Here is a 24,634-nt window from a genome sequence, read left to right as displayed (position 1 = left end):
ACAAAACTGTGTGTATCCATTAACGTTTATAGTCAGGTTAATACAGTTCAGTGAGCATTACTCATAAACGCGGATGGCAAAAAACAATAACAAAGACATGAGTGGCGTCATCTTCGAACTATCTATACCACATTGCCGCACTATAAATAGAATAAAATTAACGATGAGATGACATTGTAGAAACAAACATAAAAAAAGCAAAATATCAAACCAAGCCAAATTGGAGTAAAGCACGGATGGAAACCAAAAAAAAATTTAAAAATTAAAAATGACAAAATGGCCACGTGTCGTTTGAACGTGTGTTTGTGTATTAATTCTAATCCTGACATGAGTTATTGTCCTTTGCCACGCTGCCATACACTGGATAAAAAAAAAAAAACCCCAAACCAACGTATTTAACATTTTGGCCAGAAAACTCGTCCTTCAAACATCGATCGATTAAAATATCTTCCACCTTTTCAAAAACTCTCAAACGTCACATAAAGGAAGACTTTGCATAGTCCCAGGTTTGAGAGTTTTTTGCCAAGATGAGGGTCATTCGAATCGATCGATATTTGAAGGACGAGTTTTCTGGCCAAAATTTTAAATACGTGTTGTTGTTTTTTCCCCAGATTTATGACAGCCTTGTCACTTGTTACTGTGGACAGCAGATATTAACTAGACACCTCAGTAGAAGCTTGCCTGCCGGTCAGTCATAAACTATGAGAAAAGAGAACTTGAGAAATTGCTCCAATACGAAATACCGAATAATCACGTTTTACAAATTTGGACAGAGAGAGAGAGAGAGAGAGAGAGAGAGAGAAAGAGAGAGAGAGAGAGAGAGAAAGAGAGAGAGAGAGAGAGAGAGAGAGAAAGAGAGAGAGAGAGAGAGAGAGAGAGAGAGAGAGATTTAATCTTATAATACTGATGCTATGCGTTTAGGTAAAGTACTCAAAACACCAGCCAGCCAAATTAAATATAGATAGAAAAAAAAAGAATGTGAGTAAAGAGCCTTTTTCCAAAGACTCAACTATGCGCCGAGCGCGAGGCTCGAACCCAGGACCTTCCGATCCGAAAGCGAGTGTCATACCACGAGACCACATCGCCGCACATAGAACGGATTTGACGTCACTCAGGCCTTTGTTTGTTTGTTTGTTTTTTGTCATCCATGTTTGTGAGCTTATTCTCCCTTAACTCCATTAACCAGACCAGACCCTATAAGCGTTCAAGGCAATGATCTCTTGGTTCAAGGTTACACATAGATTTGTGTGTTGGTCCGTTATAATTCCGGATGGCAATATTGTGAGTTTCTTAGCCAAGCGCATACTATCTATAAGAAAGAAAAATTGAGAGATTTCTCCGATACAAAATACCGACAAATCACGTTTTACAAATTTGGACAGAGAGAGAGAGAGAGAGAGAGAGAGAGAGAGAGAGAGAGAGAGATTTAATCTCATAATATCGATGCTATGCGTTTAGGTAAAGTACTCAAAACATTCGCCAGCCAAATTAAATATAGATAAAACGAAGATGACGTCACTCAGGCCTTTGTTATTGTTTTTAGCCAGCCACGTTTATGAGTAATTCTCACTTAACTGTATTACCAGACTATAAACGTTCAAGATTACACAGTTATATGTATTGGTCCGATATACTTCCGGGTGGCAATGTTGTGAACTTCTTAGTCAAGCGCATACTATCTATAATCTGGTTAATACCTTCTAGTGAGAATTACTCATAAACGTGGATGGCAAAAAGCAAAAGCAAAGACCTGAGTGACGTCATCTTCATTCTATCTATAGATTTAATGAAGTTGACGTCACTATGCGCTTTGTCAAAGGTTAAGACCGCCAATTTGGTGAATCGTTCTCATTGGATTCTCTTTAACATAATATAAAAATGTTGTCCGTCCCAAGTCCCCTGCGCACGGGATATCGCAAATTCCTCCAAAGATAGACCGAAATACGCTTCAACAGTCGTAACGTCACTTCTCTCGTAATGACGCCTGGTAACTTGGCAACTGGCTCTAAACTATCGGACCAATGGCAGACGCCCTTATGAAATATTTCTCCGACCAGCATAAAAGCGTATCCAGAGGGAAAAAAAACCATTATAAATCTGATCATGTTTTGACTTTTACACATTCTGATCACAAGACATATGAAAATTTTCTTTGTTTAGAACCAAGATGGCCGCCGTTGCCGGGCGACTTGACATCAGACGATTGAATCCAATAGGATTCAATAGTCGTAACGTCACTTCCTTCCTAATGACGCATGGTAACCTAGCAACACTGGCTCTAAACTATCGGAACAATGGCGGACGCCCGGATGAAATATTTCTCCGGCGAGCATAAAAGCGTATCCAGAGGGAAAAAACATAAATTTGATCATGTTTTGACTTTTACACATTCTGGTCACAAGACATATATGAAAAGGTCTAGCCAGCATGAAGAATAAAAAGGAATGATTTTCTTTGTTTAGAACCAAGATGGCCGCCGTTGCCGGGCTGGGTGACATCAGACTACTGAATCCAATTGATGTCACTCAGGTCTTTGTTATTGTTTTTAGTCGGCCATGTTTATGAGTAATTCTCATTACATTCTACGAATCAGACTATAAATAGAACGAATTTGACGTCACTCAGGTCTTTGTCATTTTTTTTTATTTTTTTTTAATTTTTTTTTTTTTTTTGCCATCCACGTTTATGAGTAATTCTCACTAAACTGTATAATCCAGACAAAAAAGTTCAAGGTTACACATATTTTTGGGTGTTGGCCGTTATACATTTGGATGGCAATGTTGTGAGCTTCTGAGCCAAATGCATACTATCTATAGACAGAACCACTCACTAAATTGTATTAACCAGACTGTTTACTGTAAACGCTGAATGTTACACATAAGACCTACCCGTTATAATATTTCTGGATGGCAATGTTGTCAGTTTCGTTCCCTCCCTCCCCCTATCCCCATCTGACCTATTTTTCCTCTTTCTCTCTTCCCCCCCCCCCCCACCCTTATTTAATTTTTTAAATTTATATGTATATATATATATATATATATATATATATATATATATATATATACCTATCCATCTATCTATCTATCTATCTATCTATCTATCTATCTATCTATCTATCTATCTGCCTATATATCTACACACACACACACACACACACATATATATATATATATATATATATATATATATATATATACATACCAATCCATCTATCTATCCATCCATTCACTTATTTGTTTATTTATTTATTTCATTTCATTTTCTTTTTATAATAATTTTTTTTTTCAAACTAATGTCCACACCCAATCCCACCCCAGTCCGCCCACGGACATCCTTTCACGCACCAATAACAATCATAATGAACACCACGGAATTACCCTCCATCCAAGAAGAGTGGCCAACTGACGAACGCATTGTGGGCAGAAACGACCGTCTTGGAAGAAATGTGAGTCGTTTTTACTCATTCTAATAATATACTCTGAGTTGTTAATTTAACTTATAGAGCACTGTTTGAAATACAGAATATCCATCAATAATTTTATATAATCTCTCTCTCTCTCTCTCTCTCTCTCTCTCTCTCTCTCTCTCTCTCTATATATATATATATATATATATATATATATATATATATATATATATATATATACATATGTGTGTGTGTGTGTGTGTGCGTGTGTGTGTATATATATATATGTGTGTGTGTTTGGGTATATATAATATTATAACTTATCGTGGTCACCAAATCATTCTGGCGGTTAGATAACTAATTGACTTGGTTGAAAGCTAATCAGTATCCATGGTAACCACGATTGTTTCCTACGTCCATTGCATTAATCCAGTGACCTCCTTTGTGTAGCTGGTTTGAAATCAAAATCATTTACTTTGAATATATATATATATATATATATATATATATATATATATATATATATATATATATATATATATATATAATATATATATATCACCCACCGCCTCTATCAGGTACGTTTTATGTTGGATGGTGATCACAATGCTGAAGAATTAATTAATAGTTAAAGAGATCAACAACCGTATTATTTGTGGTAAGACAGTCGCTTGCGGATCAGAAGGTCCTGGGTTCGAGCCTCGCTCGGCGCATAGTTGAGTTCTTTACTCACATTCTCTCACCGTACTCAGGCGTAAAATGAGTACCTGGTCGTTAACATCGTTGTCACTGTAGGAAATAAATGTAATATCGTCTAACAGGCGTCATGTTGTCTCGTTCTATATGTTAAGTGTTGATGTGCGTCTCTCTCTCTCTCTCTCTCTCCCTCCCTCCCGCTCTCTCTCTCTTGCTCTCTCTCCCTCCCTCCCGCTCTCTCTCTCTTGCTCTCTCTCCCTCCCTCCCGCTCTCTCTCTCTCTCTCCTGTTTTTTTTTCTTTCTCTAACTTAATCTCTCACTCTCTCTCTCTCTCTCTCTCTCTCTCTCTCTCTCTCTAACTCACTCTCATTCTCTCTCGCTCTCTCTAATTCACTCTAACTCACTCTCTCTCTCTATTACCCTTTGTAAAGCGCTTTGAGCACGTTTAGTAGATATTGCTCTATATAAAAGCTAAAGTATTGTGTCGTATTGGGCATATCGCTTAGCAATGGTGTTTTTAAAAATTTGCTTTTAAGGGTTTTGTGGCGCTTGCAACACATTTAGGTCATATCAGCGCCTGTAAAAAGGTAGAAAATGGGACAGTAAACATTTCTAGAATTACAATTGAAGTACCCAAGGAAAAGGAAGTCAAAGGGGAATTGATTTAAATAGGAAACAGATGTAGATTCCAAGAGCACAATATCAGTGTTCTTAGTTTGAGATCACCTAAATGTCTCGTCCTGACACAAGCACAGGTCCCCACAAAGAGAAACACACTTAAGTGTTTACAAACCATATATACGTAAAACAAAAATAGTACAGTACATAACAGAGATGTTTTTACAAGACAAAAATATCATCTACCATAATTCTAACTATACATTTGACTGTTTCTCTTCCAGCTAGGGTATCCGGCCATGGCCAGGACAAAAGCAAGAAATCTCATTCCAAGACAAAGACAGAAAGTAAACTGGAAAACAGATATAGGGGGATAGAAGACACAGTAAGTGCCTCCCTGTCCACTATGGGAGGTCAGGAACCCCGCCCAAGCTCAGCATTGAATTTAAAGCTAAATTTATAATAATAATATTATAAGAATAATTACCCGATATGGAGGTCAAAAAGACCCCATCTCATGACATACAAGAATTGAAATCACAGCCCCCAACCATGGAGGTCAAAAGACTCCTTTTCAAGACACAGGATAGAACTCAAAGCCTCCATATCATGGAGGTCAAAAGACGGAGAGTAAGTGAAAACTAACAAAATAAAATAGGAATAGAGGACACCACAAGAATACCCGTCTTAGCGCCATGGGATGTCAAAAGACCCCACCTATGCTTTTGAAGATCACGTTTCTGAAAAAGTGTGTAAGAACACGACCAGACAAATATGAGGGGAAAAAACGAGAGAGAAAAAGACCATCTCAGGAAATCGGGCTGTTTTTATGAATTTTTTATTTCCTTGTTTTTTGGTTTCCTGCTTTACCTGCCACTGTATAATAAACAACATTTATTTACATATTTATCTTCCCGTTTTCTAAATCTATCAATTAGAAGGAATAGAACAAAAACAATTTTGGTCATAGAATAATCATCTTTAGAATGTTTCTTTTATTCAATACAAAACATCGACCATGTAGTGACATTGTTATAACAATATTGTACACAATAATCCATTAATATATAATTATATATAAAAGAACTCGTCCAAAAAAATATTGGAGGTAAAAAAGTCCAATAGTATCTTTAATATATGAGATCGTGCCAAAACGTCGGAGTTTTTTTTTGTTTTTTTTACTTTCGCGTCAAAAATAATCCAATAATAATATTTTGGAAAACCTAAGAAAACAAATTCTCTTCAATCAGTTCTATGGGTTAAATAATGAAAAAATGAAGCAAGAACTGACAATCTAACAACGAAATTATAGTACTTATAGTTTTTTGAAGTGTCGAAAAAATATGGACAAAGTCGATAACCTGTCCACACTTTTTTAACCTTTGAGAAACTATAATTTCTGTCCTACATTTTAAGTGTTGCTGTTGGTCATTGGCCCCTTGTAAAGCGCTTTGAGCACGTTTAGAGGACATTGCTCCATATAAAAGCTCCATTTTTTTTCTTCTGCCATTCTATTGGAGTTAGATTGACAGTTTTTGGCTTATTTTACATGATTTAACTGACAGAAAACTGACGACAATTGAATATTTGTTTCTTTTTACAAATACCGTCAACTGGGGTAACTTTACCTTTAGGGGAAACTTTACCACTTTAATATTGGACCAATTAGAGTATATTTAGTTTCGTGGTCATTATTTCCTTTGATAAAAAGCTATGTCATTTAACCAGGATAATAACTACAACTAAGCCAAGATGACTCGAAATGCTCGAAATGTACAGAGGCAAAGTTACACCTTAAGGCAAAGATACCCCTTAAGGCAAAGATACCCCTTAAGGCAAAGTTACCCCTTAAGGCAAAGTTACCCCTTAAGGCAAAGTTACCCCTTAAGGCAAAGTTACCCCGTAAGGCAAAGTTACCCCTTAAGGCAAAGATACCCCTTAAGGCAAAGATACCCCTTAAGGCAAAGTTACCATTTAAGGCAAAGATACCCCTTAAGGCAAGTTACCCCTTAAGGCAAAGTTACCCCAGATGACGGTAACTTGGAATTGGAGTATTTCTTTGTGGCGAACGTCAAAAGAAAACCCCAAAAACGAACGACCTTTTAGCACAACCTCTATTGCTTCAAATGCAGCTGTACCTTAATGAACAGTTTAAATATAATGATATCGTTCAAACACATCAAAATAGTATAACACAGACGATAACAAAGACAAAAACAAAACCAACATCAACAATAACAAAGTAAATAAAAGATGCAGACATTTTTAACAGTTGAAGAGTCCAATTCAGCCATTGTTTTTGGTGCAAGACCTCCGGGTTTTGAATTAGGATATTTTCATTTCCAACCATGAAATAATGATGAAAACTAAATTCCCTCATAGTTCTTCAAAATAAATAAATAAAGTTCTATATCACTGAAGTCTTTATTCTCTGAAGAACAAGACCAAATTTTAAAAATCAGGAAACGTCATTTAAGTATCAATACATTAAAATGATTCTTGTCTTGCCAAAATTCTCAAACCCGGGACTTCCTTACTGAAGTCCCAGGTTTGAGAGTCTTTGACAAGATGTAGGTCATTTCTCAATATATCGATAGTACTAGAATGACGTGTTATCTGCTTTTAATGTTTTTGTTTGTTTTGTTTTTAAGGGTTTTACGGCGCTTGCAAATACTTTTAGGTTATATCAGCGCCAATAAAAAGGAAGAAAATGGGATAGTAAAAAGTTCTAGAATTACAATTAAAGCATCCTAGAAAAAGTAAGACAAAGGGGAACTGGGAACAAATAGGGATCAGATGTAGATTCCAAGAGCATACCATCAATGTACTTAGTTTGAGATCACCATCTGGACACAAGCACGGCCCCAACTAAGAGGAATACACTCAAATGTTTATATTATAAATTATAAAAAATATAATAATACATCTCCCAAAACAATAACTATGCATTTGACTGTTTCCCTCCCAGCCAGGACCCCGACCAGGGCCAGGACAGAACCAAGCAATCTCATTCCAAGACAAAGACAGAATGCAAGTTGGAAAACAGATATAGGGGGATAGAAGACATAATACGTACCTCCCTGCCCACGATGGGAGGTAGAAACCCCACCAATATGTGCATGTTCTTCAGAGAATAAAGACATTAATGATATGCACGTTATTTATTTATCTATTAATTAATTTATTTATTTTATTTATTTACTTTGAAGAACTATGGGAAATTTCGATCTAATTTCTGTTTCAATACGTGTCTTTCCAGAGTACAGTTAACAAGTGAACATGTCAAAATATACAACGTGAGACCCGAGTGTCTGTCTTAAGTAAGTATCTGACAATCAAAGAAGGGGAAAAAAGAAAACAAAACATGAAAATACAAAACAAAAGGTTAAAACAACAAAACAAAAAACAATACAAAAACTAAACATAGATGAAAAAAATAACACAAACGGAAAAAAAACACAAACAGAACAACAACAAAGCACAAACCAAAACAAAAATTCCAAACTATTCAAATACATTTATTGGCTTCATTCATTCACACTTCAAAGTGTTCATCACAGATTTATCAAATTTATGGTAACAACACAACAATAATCTTCTTCAACAAAGTTCTATTTTAAGTATTGGGCTCAACCTAACGTAATAACCGTTTCGTGACATGGGTCACATATTTTTAAAAAATCATTATCATTTTATCAGAGGGTGCAGTCCCTAAGGGGAGGTAACTTTAAAGACGATATTTTTGTCTTCCATGATTAAGAGCATTTTAAATAATCTCAGACTTGTTAAAGTTAGTTCCCTTGATAAGGACGCCAAGAGCTGGAGTGAAATTCTCCAAATGTCGCTGGGAAATACTTTTGAGATAAAATGAGAATTAATATAAGATTCTCACACTCTGGCTTTTTGGAATTCCGGACGCTTTCTAAACGGCTGGACGAACTTGCTTTGTTTATTTATTTAATTATTTTTATATTTATTCGTTTTACATATATATATATATATATATATATATATATATATATATATATATATATATATATATATATATATATATATATATATATATATATATATATTGCCTATTAGTTGACCGAGTATATATATATATATATATATATATATATATGTATTAATACCGGATAGGGAGACTTTTGGTACCCCTATTAGTTCATTTTACAGTACTTTACCAATAGGGAGACCAAAATCCGGTCCCCCTATTGATTTGACCTCTAGCACATTCACTTTTCTATTTTTAGTTTAAGGTTGTCAACCCAACCGTCAAGGATATATAATTGTAAATCATAGTATTGAAGTTATTTGTTAAACACCACAGTAAGAAGAGTTATGCCTAAATTTTCACGTTGGTCAATAAGGTGACCGCCTGAAAAAAGTACAATAGGGGTACCAGTGTTTTCATCGATATATTTCAATAGTGAGGCAATATATCTTTCCGAAATTTTCTCTAAAATTCTAGAGCATTATATGGATTTTTATAGTAATGAAAACCTAATATAAAATTGTGTGAAAGTTGATGAACTGAGGAATGAACAAGATATACGAATTATAATCTATTTTTAGAAACAGATTTATCGAATCTTGGTCCGGATTCTTATCTTGGTGACAAGAGACAAGCAAACATAGTAACTCTTTTTTTCGTGAAACGTATGTTTAGTCAATTTCGCGCATAAAGAGGCACTCGGCACTCACTCACTCTGCAAGTCGGTAGTAGGTGGTTATCAGTTATCAGCTCGGCCTTTAGTTCTTAGTCAAACGCTTCATCAAACCCATTATTGAGTAGCATGTTGATGCCTGATGCCAGTTGAAGCCATCTCGACGTCGTGAAATGGAGCATCTTCTGTCATAGCAGTAGAATCGTCAGATGCCGCATTTAAATCCTCCATTCCAGGCGTTGCTGTTGCCATATCGATCTTCGAAATGATTTGGTCTAGACGTCAAGTTGACCCGTTCTATGTCTGAAGAGATTTTAAAGTGCAATACCTAACATTATATCTTGATCTACAAAAGAGTCTTTTTAAATGAACCGCCGTGTTTCTATATTTTTCAAGAACCAAGGATATCTGATAACCACTGACTACTGACTTACAAAGAGAGTGGCCGACGGACGTCCTCTCTATAGCCGCAAGTATTTTTTCGTCACTTGCTGAGTTCCAAACTAGACGTCTATGGCATCGTGGGGTAAATTGATGCTGGAGGCATCATTGAAGAGACACCGAGATAATTATAATGGTAAGTTATTGGCCATTCTTATTACATCACAGTTGATTTAAGATTTTCAATAGGGTAGACATCACACACCGATTGATGATTGTCACTTGTCAGTCAGTCATTTGGAAGTGGAGTCGGATAATTCGGGAACTTCTGTAGACTGTAGATTCACACTAGTGAGTAAGATCTGTCGTTTACTACTAATACTACTACTACTACCACTACTACTTTTAGTTTTAGCGCTATCCAACTCAACACTTCTCGTGTTTATTTTATTTTGGCAAAACTAGAATGGATTTTTGAAAAGAATATAAAATAATTTAAACTTAAACCTGTCTTTGCATCTTGCTTTATGCATACAGTATGCCATATCACAGCCATCACAAAATCATAGTTTAATGTTGAGAATATGCTATTTCTTTTGTAACTTCAGATCAGAGAGATTTGAGCTTTAAAAATCCTGAAAAATGTCTTGCTGTCAATCCAGACAACCCTTTTGATGTGATCTATGATGTTAATGGTAAGAATGTAATTTGATGAGGAAATGAATAACATTTAGGTACACATAGTTTGCTTTTTTTTTTTTTTTTTGAGTCATGATGTGTAATACTATTACAGTCCACTCCGGATAATTGCAACTCATTTAATCGCAACTTTCGGTTAATCACAATATTTCCTAAGCAATGGAAATAATTCTATATAAAAGTCACTGGTTAATTGCAACAAACTTCGGTTTTTTAAAAAGTGGTAAATTCAAGAAATCAAACAGTATATCATGATTAAATTTCATCATGGATGAAATCGTGACAGGTTGAAGAATCGAGAGTGAGCAGGATTTAATGCTACAGTAGTGTGTCACCACTCTGTTAGAGTCGAAAGAGGGCGGGGCTCTGCAGTATGGGTTTGTGACGTCATCGGTGGCCATTAAATAGAAGAGGGGTGGTGCTGGTCATAATCTTGACAACAGGTTATAAATGACAGTTATAAAGAGAGACTGAGCGATATCCTTTGTTTTAGGATTAACAACTGTGCATTGTGACCAATGAGTTTGGTGAGAGCTTATTGTCTCTCATTAAGGCTAATCTCTTTAACTCTGACAAATGTTGAATTGTTGAGAAAAAAGATTGAAACTTCTTCCAATCTGAATAAGATATCGGCTTGCTTCATAGCTGCTTTTGGTTGACAAATCTACACGGGGCTGCCATATGGTTTTTGTTTCAATCAAATTGCTCTATATGTGGTTGACTAAGAATATTATTTACTGGTTTGAGTTGACAATAAATGTGTAAAATGTTGAAATAGTGGACAGGAAACTGAATTTCGGTTAATCCCAACATTTTCGATGATCCCAAGGTATTGCGATTATCCTAAGTGGACTGTACCTGAATCTTGAACGAAAAACTATCATATGGATATGATTATAGACAGATTGGTTTCTGGAATTATATTTCCGTCCTCCCTTGCCAACTCTGACGTTCTTGAAATTTAAAAGAAAATAACCAGAAGGTTTCGGACTTAATTTTCTTTTTTTTCCAAAGGACAATAGTCATAAGGTAAATAATTTTAAAAAAATCCTTTTACAGCATAAGATGGCATGATTTTTTGTTTAAGAGTTTAGAGAAAAACTTGCACATGATAGTCTTCAGCTTTTTTTTGTTGTTTTTATTTTCTATATAGACTCCAACTCAGAGCCTGAAAGTGATGCAGAACAAAGTTCCATATCACATGATTCATTTGTGGTAAGTATGTACATTAAAATAAAATCATAACATTTGTATAGCGTTTATCCACAGTTGGCACCATGCTCAAAATGCTTCATATCACCATATTTTGTGGTGGACAAAACACATTTGCCACAAAAGATGAGACCTGCAGTCTGTTAGGCGCAATACAATATTTCAGGACAAGGACAACACTGTTTTACACCAGTGAGATCTCCTAGTTTTTTGTTGTTAAAAATTTTTCTTTGCAGTGGACTTCGCCAACAATAACACTATTTTAAACCTTCCTCGTTATATTTTGAAGTGATATTCATTGATGAGCCATTCACATTTGAAGTCGTTTGTTTTTTATTTGACAAAATGTGAAAATGATGCGTTTCCAGGAAAAATTAAAATAGCTTCTGTTGGGATTATACTTTTGATCTCGCATTTTGTCCAAATTCTCTTGCATCGTAATGTTTATCAACTTTTTTTGTTAACTATATTGCAGTTGCAAGGTTAGGAAGTTCATATTGTTGCAATGACAACCGTTTATATGTCCAGAATCGTAGTGATATAAAAAATTGTTTTGTAGTTGTTGGTCCTGGTGTAGGATTTAAAGAGTTGGTTAAAAACGGTTTACTGAAACCCTGGTTGGTGTATCTATATTTATCCAAGCACAGTTGAACATATTAAATACTTAGACAATATGTCTGCCTTTCTCAACTCTTTTTTATTATACTTGCATTATTAACCAGCTAATTGTTTAGTTGGATTATTAAACAATGGCTCTTCATGTTTATTGTCAACATGAATAAATTGATTGATCTGTCATCTTTTCCACAAAATATACAGGGTCCCGATTTTGTTGCTGACTCCGAGTCTGATTCCTCTACGTACTCTGTGAGGTACCCAATGCTGAGTACATCATTGTCTCTGGAACCTAGTGCTCATTCCCCAACTCAGTCAGAGCCTCATCCACAACTATCACAGACTGAACCTCGTTGCCAGTCTGGGACCCAGGTTCAACCCGAATGCTATACACTTGCAAACCAACGTGTTACGTGCAATGGTGAGTCATTTTTTTGTCATTCTTCTCCTTTGATATTTGTGGGATCAATTTTAATTTACCCATTCCTTTTAAAAGAAAACTTCCACCCCCTCCATGGTGCTGCATTTGTGTTATTGCATTTTGTTCTGTTTTGGCAGTGCTGCGTCGCAAAATACGCTACCATTTACATAACAAGCACAAATCCAAATTTGATAGGGTGGACATCTTAGAATCTGAAACCCCAATGTGTGAGTGATATCAGTGAAACCAGCCATAAAAATGTTCATGTTTATTTTATTGGGGGTTTTTTTTGTCTGTAATAGACTTAAATTGCTTGTATTGTAAGTGTTAAAATGGTTTTTTTGTTACAACCCATCTATATATTAAAACTGTTTCTTTGTATTTCTATGATGCTTAAGGCTTTTTTTCACAGACCAGCTGGAAACTTAACGAGAATCAGAGTAGATAACATTTTTATTAATCTTGCAACCTAAACAGTATATGATGATTGGGAGCATTTAAAGAAAAGCACATTTTCTTTTTAATTTGTCGGTACTAAAATTATACTTTGATAATGTCTGCTGTGCTACAAACCCTTTTGACTTCCAGGTTCAATATTTTTCTTTATTCTAAAATTCTTGGGTGTCCTTTCAATGACAACTGAGATCATTAAAATTCAGCTCACAACATGATGTGTGTAGATTTGATGAAAACATATGTTCGAGTTGAGAAGCAGTGTTCACGAACTTGCTGATCGTTTTTACTAGCATTTATTTTCCTAACTTACCTGTGTCAATTAACAAAGGCAAGACTCAAATATTTTCTATCTGAACAGTGTGTTTGTTATTGAAATATTTCCGGCATATACATGTCATATTTCATTCCCACAAATATAAATCAGGATTAAGTTGTCTGGGCATCAGCATCGTTCAGGCAGTTGGGGGGAAGTCTTTAAGGAATTAATGAAGCCGATGCTCAACCGGTCTGGAGGACGTTTGATTGATGTCGGCTGTTTGTTCTGCCAGCCGGTGATGTTTTCTCACTCCCTCAATGACAAAGAAAGTCATTGTTATGACTATGAACTATAGTCTATTATTACTTTTGTTACTATATTAATTGTTACTTATTGCCGCTACTGTTATTATTATTATTATTATTATTATTATTATTATTATTATTATTATTATTATTATTATTATTATGATATTGCCTTCATTGCATTCTATTACTATTATTGATATAATTAATTTCTGATTGTTGTAAATAATTTATGTGAATTGAATTTTGTCGATTGGCCAAGGGCCTACAATAAACTTAAATGAAATGTTAGTCTTTGGATAGGACTTGGGTCTATTCTTGATTGCTTTTCCGCCTGGGTCGAGTGAAGCATTTGGAGTAAATTTTGTTGCTCAACGTAAAAAACATGACGCTTACCATTCCGCTGATACTGATCCCTCCAAGGGGTGGTTGGGGAAAAACCTAAAATTCTTTTGACATTCTGTCTGATTTTTCGCTGAAACAACAAAGGACAATCTATGTATTCAGATGAGACTTCAATGTGTTACTATTCCGATTTATGTTCATATTTTGATTATAATGAAGAGGGAACCCTGAACCCAGTGAAGTGGGTGGATTGATCTATTTATTTCTATTTCAAAACAAAAATATGGCGTCTTTTCACTGGATTTGTTATGTGGCAGAGGTCTCCACAAATCTAACATACCTCTTCCAAAGGAATAGATGGTAGAAAAGTATATAACAAGAAGGAATTATGACAGTTACTTGTCCAGGCCTTAAATATTTGGAATGCTATTCCTCTCTATCGCTGTCATGTAGCTGATGTGCATACGATCTGTCTATTGATTTATTTTCATAGTTCATAGCATGATGTGCTTTATTTTCTTCTTTTTTTTTTCCAGAGAAATACAAAAAGCCAAGGAGACCCTGTCCATACTGTGGACAGTTGCAAACAAAACTCTCAAGGCATTTGATGAGGAAACACAAAGATGAGACAGAAGTTACAGAGGCCATGAAACAGCCTGTAAAGGAAAGGGATAGAACAATGGAGAATCTCAAGAAAAAGGGCATTTTTTATTCAAACACTAGAAACAATTCAATAGTTATGCGTGAGAGAGCACAAGGGTCACATGAAGTTGTTATGTGTGCTGGCTGTAAGGGGTTTTACTCTGGACGAAGGGTTTATGAACACAAAAAGAAATGTAGTACTGAGCATGCTCTGTGTACTGGGGTTGTAAAATTTTATCCCGTGGCTCCCAATGCAAGTAAAGAAATAAAGGAGAATATTCTTGACAAATTTCGGAATGATGAAGTGGGAAATTTGTGTCGATCAGACAAAGCTATAGTAGTGTTAGGAACAAAATTGTGGAGTAAAAGTTCAAAGAAGGAGAGAAAAGTTATAATGAGTGATTTACGCATCTTAGGAAATTTGATTTTAAAAACTAGGAAGAGAACAAATCAACCTTCTTTCTCTGGAGAGGACGTGGTGAAGCGTTGTAACTTTAATGAAATATCGCAAACCATTTCTGAAATGACTTTGAAAGAGGATGGGACATTGAAAGCAGGCTTGAAGCTTTCAATTGGATTTATATTGAAAAAGTTAATTAATTTCTTAAAAGGGGAATATATAATGCAAAACAAAATGGAAGAATCCGCAGAGATAGATTTGTTCAAAGCTGTCCTGGATTATAATTGGGATAGTATTTTTTTTACAGCCAGAGTTCAATGTGAAGCAAAGAGAACAAATTTGAGAAAACCCAAAGAGATGCCATTAGAGAATGATATAAAGAAGCTACGGCAATTTATTACTGAAGAGATGGTCCGTATTTGTGAGGATGATTATCAATTATTTGATTCACATATGTTTGTTAGGCTTCGCAATGTCATCGTAGCTAGGCTTACAATGTTTAATGCGAGGAGAGGCGGAGAACCCGCAAGGATGTTGTTAAAAGACTGGAATGATGCAGATTCAGGTGTATGGGTTGATCCCCAGCTTGTACAACATGTCACTGATCCTCTGGAAAAAGCGTTACTTGAGAAGTATAAGCTGGCCTATCAGTCTGGAAAGGGAAGCAAGATGTTGGTCCCTGTGTTGATACCCAATGACACAATTCAGCCTTTAAGGAAACTTGCACAGGAGCGTAAAGCTGTTGATATTTCAAACAACCCATTTCTTTTTCCAAATACAGGAATATCCAAAGATCATGTAAGTGGTTACATTGCCATCAAATATGTCACTTCCTTAGTAAAGGATTTAGAGAAACCCCAGTTGTTAATAGCTGATAAATTCAGGCACCGAGCTTCGACATTATTTGCCTTACTTGATGTCCCACAACACGAGAGAGATGTCTTCTATCGACATATGGGACACAGTGAATCAATCAATCAAAACATTTATCAGTGTCCACTTGCAATACGAGAAATAACAGAAGTTGGTCATTTTTTGGGTCAAATTGATAACTCAGCATCGGTCACTGGGGAAGGAAATTGTAACATTGAAACAAATGACTTTGTAGTGAATAGAGACTCAAATGCAAATTTTGGAACATCCATAGTAACAGCTGCAAATCAAGAAGAAATATTTGATGGTGAAGCAGGAGTGCCAAATCAGCTTACGTGTTATTCAAAACAAACTGAACCCAAGAGGAATTCAAGCAAAAATCGGAGATACATGTCATGGTCAGATGAGGATACAGATAGAGTCAAGTCATATTTTAAAAACTTTGTCGAAGATGTTTCAGCACATGGTTCAAGGGGATCATTACCTAGAAAGTCTGAAATTATTCTGTTCTTAAAACACCACAGGGTATTTTCACAAAAAGGAATCCCTGAAGGTACACTAATTAGTTTGGTGAAGACAAAGATTTTTAATGAAAGAAATAAATATAGAAGGGAAAGAGCGTTTCAATCGGTGTAATGACAATCATGAATTTGATTTGTATTACATTCATTGTATTGTATAGTGTTATTGACATATTTTGGGGGTTTACAAAAACGTTTTATCTTTATATAGTACAATCTGTTCATCATTGCAATATCCTTTTTTATATTATATGAACATTCATTTGCTCAGCTTGAGAGACAAATGCTTTGTAGAACCATAGCTGTCAACCGTTCTGTTAAAAACGGATTTGTTCCGTATTTGACTTCCTGAGTCAGTAAGTGCTTATTTTTAGTTCAAAATCCGTATTTTGTAATTTTTGACTAATTTGTGGTAAAAAAGCCATGTGAGCCTAATGAATTATTATTATTGATCCATTATTATTACTATTACTACTACTACTATTGTTGTTATTATTATTATCATTATTATTGGTGTCCAGTGAGAGCATAATCTCCATTTGTGTAGCTCTTTAATTTGAATTATGCCTCTATCATAAATGATTTTCAACAATTAAAAAAGTTCCATTCGTTTATATGACGCCTGTATTTTACTCAAACCTTTCATAATGTATTGGAGATTTGCATAGGATATGGATGTTAGCCTCGATATACTTTGAATATTCTAAGACAGTATTGATACTTTCACTATTTGTTACAAATATTATTTTAATTAAGAATAAAATTAAATCCACCTTTTTGATTGGAAGGTATTCAATAAGAAAATCAATTGCTTATATTGATTAAAGATGACAATGATTATTTCCCTTATTAATTTATGAAATATATAAATTTAATCCCTTTAAAAACATCTTCATCTGATTTTAATTTTTTTTTTCAAGCAAGCTTTTGTAACGGTTTAGGTTCAAGAAAAATAAGTATACTCCATTTTTAGGTGTGTTTATCTTGTCAAAGTAAAGAAGTAGGAATTCTCTAATATTTAGAGGTGCATTTTACTATAACTACTATTATAGTATACTACTTACAGACCATTATGTTGCATGAAAGAAAACATATATGCAATCGTCTACTTTTTATCTGAACTCACCTAATTTTTACCCCAAAACGCCCTCTCAAGTGATGTACCAGGTTGGTAGTTATGCATTTCTAACCATCTTAAGTTATTTCATTTATTTTACAATTGTGCTTCTTGTGTATTGGTCCTTATCAAAGTTGAGGCAGTTGAATTCTTTCTTTATATTGTCCGTTCTGAATTTTGATCTCATTGTGGAAAGCTCCCATAGCGGGCAGGGAGGTACACACTGTGTCTTCTATCCCCTTATATCTGTTTTCCAACATGCTTTCAGTCTTTGTCTTGGAATGAGATTACTTGTTTTTTTCTGGCCCTCGCCGGAGTCCTAGCTGGGAGGGAAGCAGTCAAATGCATATTTATTGTTTTGGGAGATGATATTTTTTTCCTTGTAAATCATCTCTCTGTTATGTATTATTACTATATTTGTTATTTTTTAATGTATAATGTAAGCATTTGAGTGTGTTCCTCTTTGTTGGATTTTGTTCTTGTGTCCGGATAAGACTTATAGGTGATCTCAAACTAAGTACATTGGTGATACGCTCTTGGAATCTACATCTGATCCCTATTTGTTCCCAGTTCCCCTATGTCTTACTTTCTCTTGGATGCTTCAACTGTAATTCTAGAACTTTTTACTATCCAATTTTCTTCCTTTTTACTGGCGCTGATATAACCTAAATGTGTTGCAAGCGCCGTAAAACCCTTAAAAACAAAACAACAATCATTGTGGAAAGTGTCATTTTAACGATTCAAATGTGCTGGTACTAAACCCGATAATTGAGCAACATTTGGACTAGCCTCTGTCATCTCAAACTTGTTAGTGTTAGTAATAGTAATTAAAAAGGCTGACTTTTATATGTTGCGATTCGATGAAGGGGGGGGGGGGGGCTTCGGCACACATCGTCCCTCATCCCGGGCCAAATGAGCGTTCCTTATTTTATTTTTGAAAAGTTGGCAGCTATGTAGAACTATCTGAAAGAATCAGATATGGCAGAATAAAAAGTCTTTCTACTAACCCTAACTTAATTGGCCAATGTAGCTTTATGTTCAGCATTTTCTAGATACCTAATGTAAAATTTCACTATTCTTTTTATGATAATTTTAAGAGTTGCAATCTTTAGAGGCGACTGTCAAGAAATGACACCTCTGTGCATTTAATTTCATTCTTTCTTTATCCCCTCATCCTTAATCAGAATAATAATAATTAATAATGAAAAAAAAATGCAGCAACGACAGCTTAGAACGGCATAAAGTGCTTAAGAATTATTTTTTTTTTGCATTAAACTTTATTCAAACGATTTTCAACACTTTTGCTTCACAGTTTATGCTTTTTAACAAATGCAATTAAGCAATTTACCAGCAACAACATATTGGTTTGTTATCATTTGAGGGTTTTATCAGTAAAACTGTTTCTATCCTTTTATGTTGCACTGTACACATAGCAAACTTCATGCTTTTATTTGGTGACCAAAGACTTATGTGATACAGTGGATGAATGTTTGTGATGGCTTTTGGAACTGAAATAAACCTGCAATATGATTTGTAGACTTCTATCGTTATGTATCATTTTTCGGTCAAATGTAAATGTAATTTTACACGAGCTTGATGTATCATAAAACCCACAATGAGCTCAACGTGCAGCTGGTAGTACATTTATATGGACACGAACAGAACAACGTTGTTACAATTCAGTAACGTACTCCAATTAACACAAGTGAGACTGTAAATGAGACTTTTACAATGACTCTGCATCGCCACAAATATAGATTCGAACCCTGGCAACTCGGGCGTCAGACGAACTGTCTACCACGAAACCAAAGCAAGCATTGTGCAAGTTAAAGTGAATGAGATGTTGATTGAAGCCGTTCATTGTGTCCATCAGATCTGCTGTCCTATCCATCCAACTCCATTCACTGGGTGGGGTTCCCGACTTCCCATAATGGGCAGGGACGTATTCGTTGCGTCTTCTATCCCCCTATGTCTGTTTTCCAACTTGTTTTCTGTCTTTGTCTCGGGATGGGATTACTTGGTTTTGTCCAGGACCTGGCTGGGAGGGAAACAGTCAAATGTATAGTTCGAGTTTTGGGAGATTATATTTTTCCCTTGTAAATCATCTGTCTGTTATGCTCTTTATTGTTTTGTTTACATATTATTTATGCTTTGTAAACATTTGAGTGTATCCCTCTTTGTTGGGACCTGTGCTTGTGTCTGAATGAGACGTTTAGGTGATCTCAAACTAAGTACTTTGATAGTGGGCTCTTGGAATCTACTGTTTCCTATTTGAAACAAATCCCCTTTGCCTTACTTTTTCTTGGGTGCTCTAATTGTAGTTCCAGAACTTTTTACTATCCCATTTTCTTCCTTTTTACTGGCGCTGATATGACCTTAATGTGTTGCAAGCGCCGTAAAACCCTTAAAAACAAAACAAAACAAACCAAGTCCATTCAGTGGTATACAACAACAACAAATAAACTCCTCTGCCTGGTCCCTTCTATCTCTGATCTTAACCTGGGTCGTCAGGTTTCTAAAGGGGTCGGGGACTGCAAAAACAATGGCGCACGGAGCAACTGGGAATATTTTTTGCCGTGTTTGAGTCCCAGGTTATTTCCCTGAGCGCCCCTTCTGAGGGATGGACCTTCCCAGGAGTTAGTAAATGCGTTGCTCGGCCACTTCACTCTACGCACACTGGGATAAGCTTCGACACTATGGCCATGAAGCTCTTAATCTTAAGGACTTACTTTATTTTAGACAATTTGGTGGTAGCTCACTTGAAAATGCACTCTTAGGTATACACATATATAAACATATACTGGGCTCCCTAAAAGGGTTTTTTAATGTGGTCTCCCTAAAAACATGTTTTTACCAAATGTCTCCTTAAAGCTACAGAAACACTTAGTAAAACATTAGGGGGACCGAGTAATTTTCTATATACCATTGTGATCATCAAGCATCAGAATTGTGTTCATAAATCATTGTAGGGAATCAAACTATACTCATTTGAACAAAGATTGAACAGTTTAATCAATTTGAACAAGACATATGCTTGGTCCTCCAATTGGTGCATTTCACAGTGGTCACCTTAATAGTGGATTGATACTTATATATATATATATATATATATATATATATATATATATATATATATATATATTGCCTATTAGTTGACCGAGTATATATATATATATATATATATATATATATATATATATATTGCCTATTAGTTGACCGAGTATATATATATATATTGCCTATTAGTTGACCGAGTTATATATATATATATATATATATATATATATATATATATATATATATATATATATATATATATATATATATTATATATATATATATATTGCCTATTAGTTGACCGAGTTCAGTAACACGAAATTTTTCATTTGGCACATTTTTTAAAAATATTTTAAAAAGTTGAAAATATTCGCAAATTGTGTCTTTCCCATGGTTACAATAATACACATCAGAATCATACTAGGGGGTAACGAGGTACGCAATTCAGATCTGTCATTTCCATTCATTAAATAAATTATCTATTGTTAGTTTTTTTAGGCTAAGAGAGAGATATATATATATATATGTATGGAATGTAGGCAGTTTGTTACAGGAGTAATGTGTTGGAAATAACTATAAACGATCACGATGATATTGGTGATAATGGTAACGATAATTATCTTCGTAACAACCGAAATGATGATGATGATGATGGTGGTGATGGCGACGATGATGAAAGATTGAGGTAGAGAATGACGAGAGAAAACATAGGATAAAAAGATGAGGAGAAATATTTTTGTTTTTAAGGTTTAACGGCGCTTGCAAACATTTAGGTTATATAAGCGCCAATAAAAAGGAAGAAAATGGGAGAGTATAAATTCTAGAATTACAATTAAAGCACCCAAGAAAAAGTAAGGCATAGGGGAACTGGGAACAAATAGGGATCAGATGTAGATTCCAAGAGCATACCACCAATATACTTAGTTTGAGATCACTTATAAGTCTCATCCGGACACAAGCACAAAATCCAACAAAGAGGAATACACTCAAATGCTTACATTATACATTAAAAATAACATATAATAATACATAACAGAGAGATGATTTACAAGGGAAAAAAACATCATCTCCCAAAACAATAACTATGCATTCGACTGTTTCCCTCTCCTCAGACAGGAATCCGACCAGGGCCAGGACAAAACCAAGTAATCTCATTCCAAGACAAAGACAGAAAGCTTGTTGGAAAACATATATAGAGGGATAGAAGACACATTATGTACGCACCTCCCTGCCCACTATGGGAGGTCAGGAACCCCACCCAGGATGAGAACAAACAACCGAGGTAATAGGAGTGAGAACATAAATAAAAAAGAAAATAAACAAATTGTCAACAAAATACCAAAATGTAAACAAACAAAATATGAAAACTATAAACATACAAGATCCTACTCAATGCAAATGTCATTGTGTTATTGGGTGAATGCGTTTAACAACACATTCTGTCCCTTAATTGTGTCCAACATAGAAAACACTATTTTAAGAGTGATCATTATGATGGACACAACTAAGGTACATAATCTGTGACAAATGCCTTCCCTAACACAATGATTGTAAGTATTAATAGCGTTCCGTTAATTGGGGTAAATTGGCTATAAGGGGTAATTTGGATTTAGATAACTCAGTGTATAATTCAGTTGGGGGGGGGGGGGGGAATCAAATTAAGAAATCAACGAGAAAGCAGATACATAATATCTGAACGTGTGTTTTTGAGAGTTTTACGGCGCTTGCAACACAATAAGGTCATATCAGCGCCAGTAAAAAGGAAGAAAATGGGATAGTAAAAAGTTCTAGAGTTACAATTAAAGCATAAAAGAAAAGGTAAGACAAAGGAGAATTGGTTGAAATAGTGAACAGATGTAGATTCCAAGAGCACACCGTCAAAGTACTTAGTTTGAGATCACGAAAAAGTCTCATCCAGACACAAGCACGGGTCCCCGCTAAGAGGAACACACTCAAATGTTTGACAAATCATATATAATATAAAGAAAGCATAATACAGTGCATAACAGAGAGATGATTTACAATGAAAAGAATATCATCTCCCAAAACTAACTATACATTCGACTGTTTCCCTCTCAGCCAGGGCATCTGGCCAGGACCAGGACAAAACCAAGTAATCTCATTCCAAGACAAAGACAGAAAGCATGTTGGAAAACAGATCCTATAAGGGGATAGAAGACACAGTATGTATCCCCCTGCCCATTATGGGAGGTCAGGAACCCCACCCAGATATAATATGTAAACTAAACATAATACAATGCATAACAGAGAGATGATTTACAAGGAAAAAAAATATCATCTCCCAAAACTATAACTATACATTCGACTGTTTCCCTCCCAGCCAAGGAACTCCGCCCAGGGTCAAGACAAAACTAAGTAATCTCATTCCAAGACAACGACAGGGAACAATTGGAAAACGGGTATTGGGGGGGGGGGGATGGAAGACACAGCGTGTACCTCCCTGCCCACTATGAGAGGTAAGAATCCCCACCCAGTGAACGAGTGTGTAAGAAAGGTGCCAAAGCAAGAAAAAAAATACAAGAAAAAAAAACCATCCCAAAAAAATCGGTCCACCTCATTAATTCATATACAGTTTTAGTTTTCTTGTTTCGAATACAACGACAACAGTCTGAGAGTGATCATAATCTTGCTCAAGATGCAAACGCAGGTCAAGTTCTCTTTATTACAGTCCAATTTACCCCAATTGCCATTTGGTGTTCTTAATAACAATAATAATTAATAGTAATAGCCGTCAATTCAATTATTATTATATTATAATATTCATCGGGCTATGACTTATACATATATACATACAGGTGCTGGAATGATCGACTATATATATATATATATATATATATATATATATATATATATATATATATATTATATATATATATATATATTGTAAATTGGTATACAGGGCGTTGAATATAACTTCAACATCAACATAGGTGACCCATCGTCTCTCATAACGGCACTGTGTCGGGATTCATCGGGCAACAACAAAATGAAACTAAAATACCTAATATAAACTACAAACTAAGTTTTGTTTTGTTTGTTTGTTTTTTTTTTTTGTTTTTTATATTCTGTAATTTATTCTCTAGCATAACGAATATAAATCAACCTCAAGGTTTAAAGTTTAATGTCTATACTATAAATCTAATGTTTCCAGCGCCTAAGTTCACCCCGACAAAATGCAGAGGTTTAGCATGTTACGAATCACGAATCACGTATCTATCACGTGGTCATTCTCATTATACCTATAAAAAAAGTATAGTGCCGTTACATTATGCGATATTTTTGAATGGATGTAAAATACGTATAAACATTTTTCAGAGACCCATATAAAAATCGCGTAGCGGCACTATGTTTACGTATATTGAGAATGACCATGTGATACGTCATACGTGATACGTCATACGTGATACTACGTCATACGTCATACGTGATACGTATGACATGCTAAACCTCTCTATTACGCTTTAAGACGATGGGTGGAATTATATCATCTTGTTTAGAAAAGGATTGAGATCGTAATACGCCAACAGCTGTTTGTTTGTTTGTTTGTTTGTCAGTGTGTTTGCTAAAACGATTGTGACTTTGTTTGAATTATTGTATACCATCGTTTCAAAATGGTATTTGGTATTACGTCGGGATGAACAAGACTACAAAAAGTGGATGAAGAACTAAAATAATGAGAAAACCAAAATTGAGTATCTAACTGGTTTTGATTTGTTTTTTGTTGGGTTTTTTTTTTTTTTATCGCAATGTAGAAAAATGTATTACTTCTCCATGGTTCTCCATGGTAACGAAGTGAAATTAACTCATATTTGTGTCTATAAAATTAATTCCCAGCATCCAACGGGAAGAAAAGAAGTCGTGACGTCACACTTTTCAATGTATGGTAGAATAGATGTAGTTTCTTAACCCTTTCCATACCAACT

General features: G+C 35.1%; 3 protein-coding genes across 6 annotated transcripts in view; 2 read left to right on the top strand and 1 right to left on the bottom strand.

Moving 5' to 3' along the window:
• On the top strand, nucleotides 1–5,687 carry LOC144956192 (uncharacterized). Its single transcript, XM_078886607.1, has 3 exons — nucleotides 1–687; nucleotides 3,318–3,445; nucleotides 5,005–5,687. Exons 1-3 carry the CDS (start codon nucleotides 528–530, stop codon nucleotides 5,095–5,097), a joined length of 381 nt encoding a protein of 126 aa, XP_078742733.1. The 5' UTR covers nucleotides 1–527; the 3' UTR covers nucleotides 5,098–5,687.
• LOC144956203 (stimulated by retinoic acid gene 6 protein-like) overlaps nucleotides 1–24,634 on the bottom strand; it is a 744,310-nt gene that overhangs the window by 437,018 nt on the left and 282,658 nt on the right. The gene's annotated exons all lie outside the window — the stretch shown is intronic.
• Nucleotides 5,213–24,087, top strand: LOC144980568 (uncharacterized). The gene is made up of 4 exons (XM_078928243.1): nucleotides 5,213–5,350; nucleotides 12,502–12,718; nucleotides 14,617–15,313; nucleotides 24,027–24,087. The coding sequence occupies exons 1-4, from the start codon at nucleotides 5,213–5,215 to the stop codon at nucleotides 24,085–24,087; spliced, it is 1,113 nt and encodes a 370-aa protein (XP_078784369.1).

This window comes from Berghia stephanieae, chromosome 10 (genome assembly GCF_034508935.2).
Source record: "Berghia stephanieae isolate SIO BIC M18660-M18661 chromosome 10, UCSD_Bste_1.3, whole genome shotgun sequence".
In the NCBI taxonomy this organism is placed as follows: Eukaryota; Metazoa; Mollusca; class Gastropoda; order Nudibranchia; family Aeolidiidae; genus Berghia; species Berghia stephanieae.
This window is presented reverse-complemented; position numbering and strand designations above follow the sequence as displayed.

Excerpts from the sequence above, each read along its gene's own strand:
- LOC144980568 (XM_078928243.1), top strand. The coding sequence starts at position 5,213 with ATGGAGGTCAAAAAGACCCCATCTCATGACATACAAGAATTGAAATCA. Across the intron at positions 5,351-12,501 it reads TGGAGGTCAAAAGACGGAGA|GGTCCCGATTTTGTTGCTGA; the intron begins GTAAGTGAAAAC and ends CAAAATATACAG. Across the intron at positions 15,314-24,026 it reads ATTGGATTTATATTGAAAAA|AGACCCATATAAAAATCGCG; the intron begins GTTAATTAATTT and ends AACATTTTTCAG.
- LOC144956192 (XM_078886607.1), top strand. The coding sequence starts at position 528 with ATGAGGGTCATTCGAATCGATCGATATTTGAAGGACGAGTTTTCTGGC. Across the intron at positions 688-3,317 it reads CAGTAGAAGCTTGCCTGCCG|TCCGCCCACGGACATCCTTT; the intron begins GTCAGTCATAAA and ends ATCCCACCCCAG. Across the intron at positions 3,446-5,004 it reads ACGACCGTCTTGGAAGAAAT|CTAGGGTATCCGGCCATGGC; the intron begins GTGAGTCGTTTT and ends TTTCTCTTCCAG.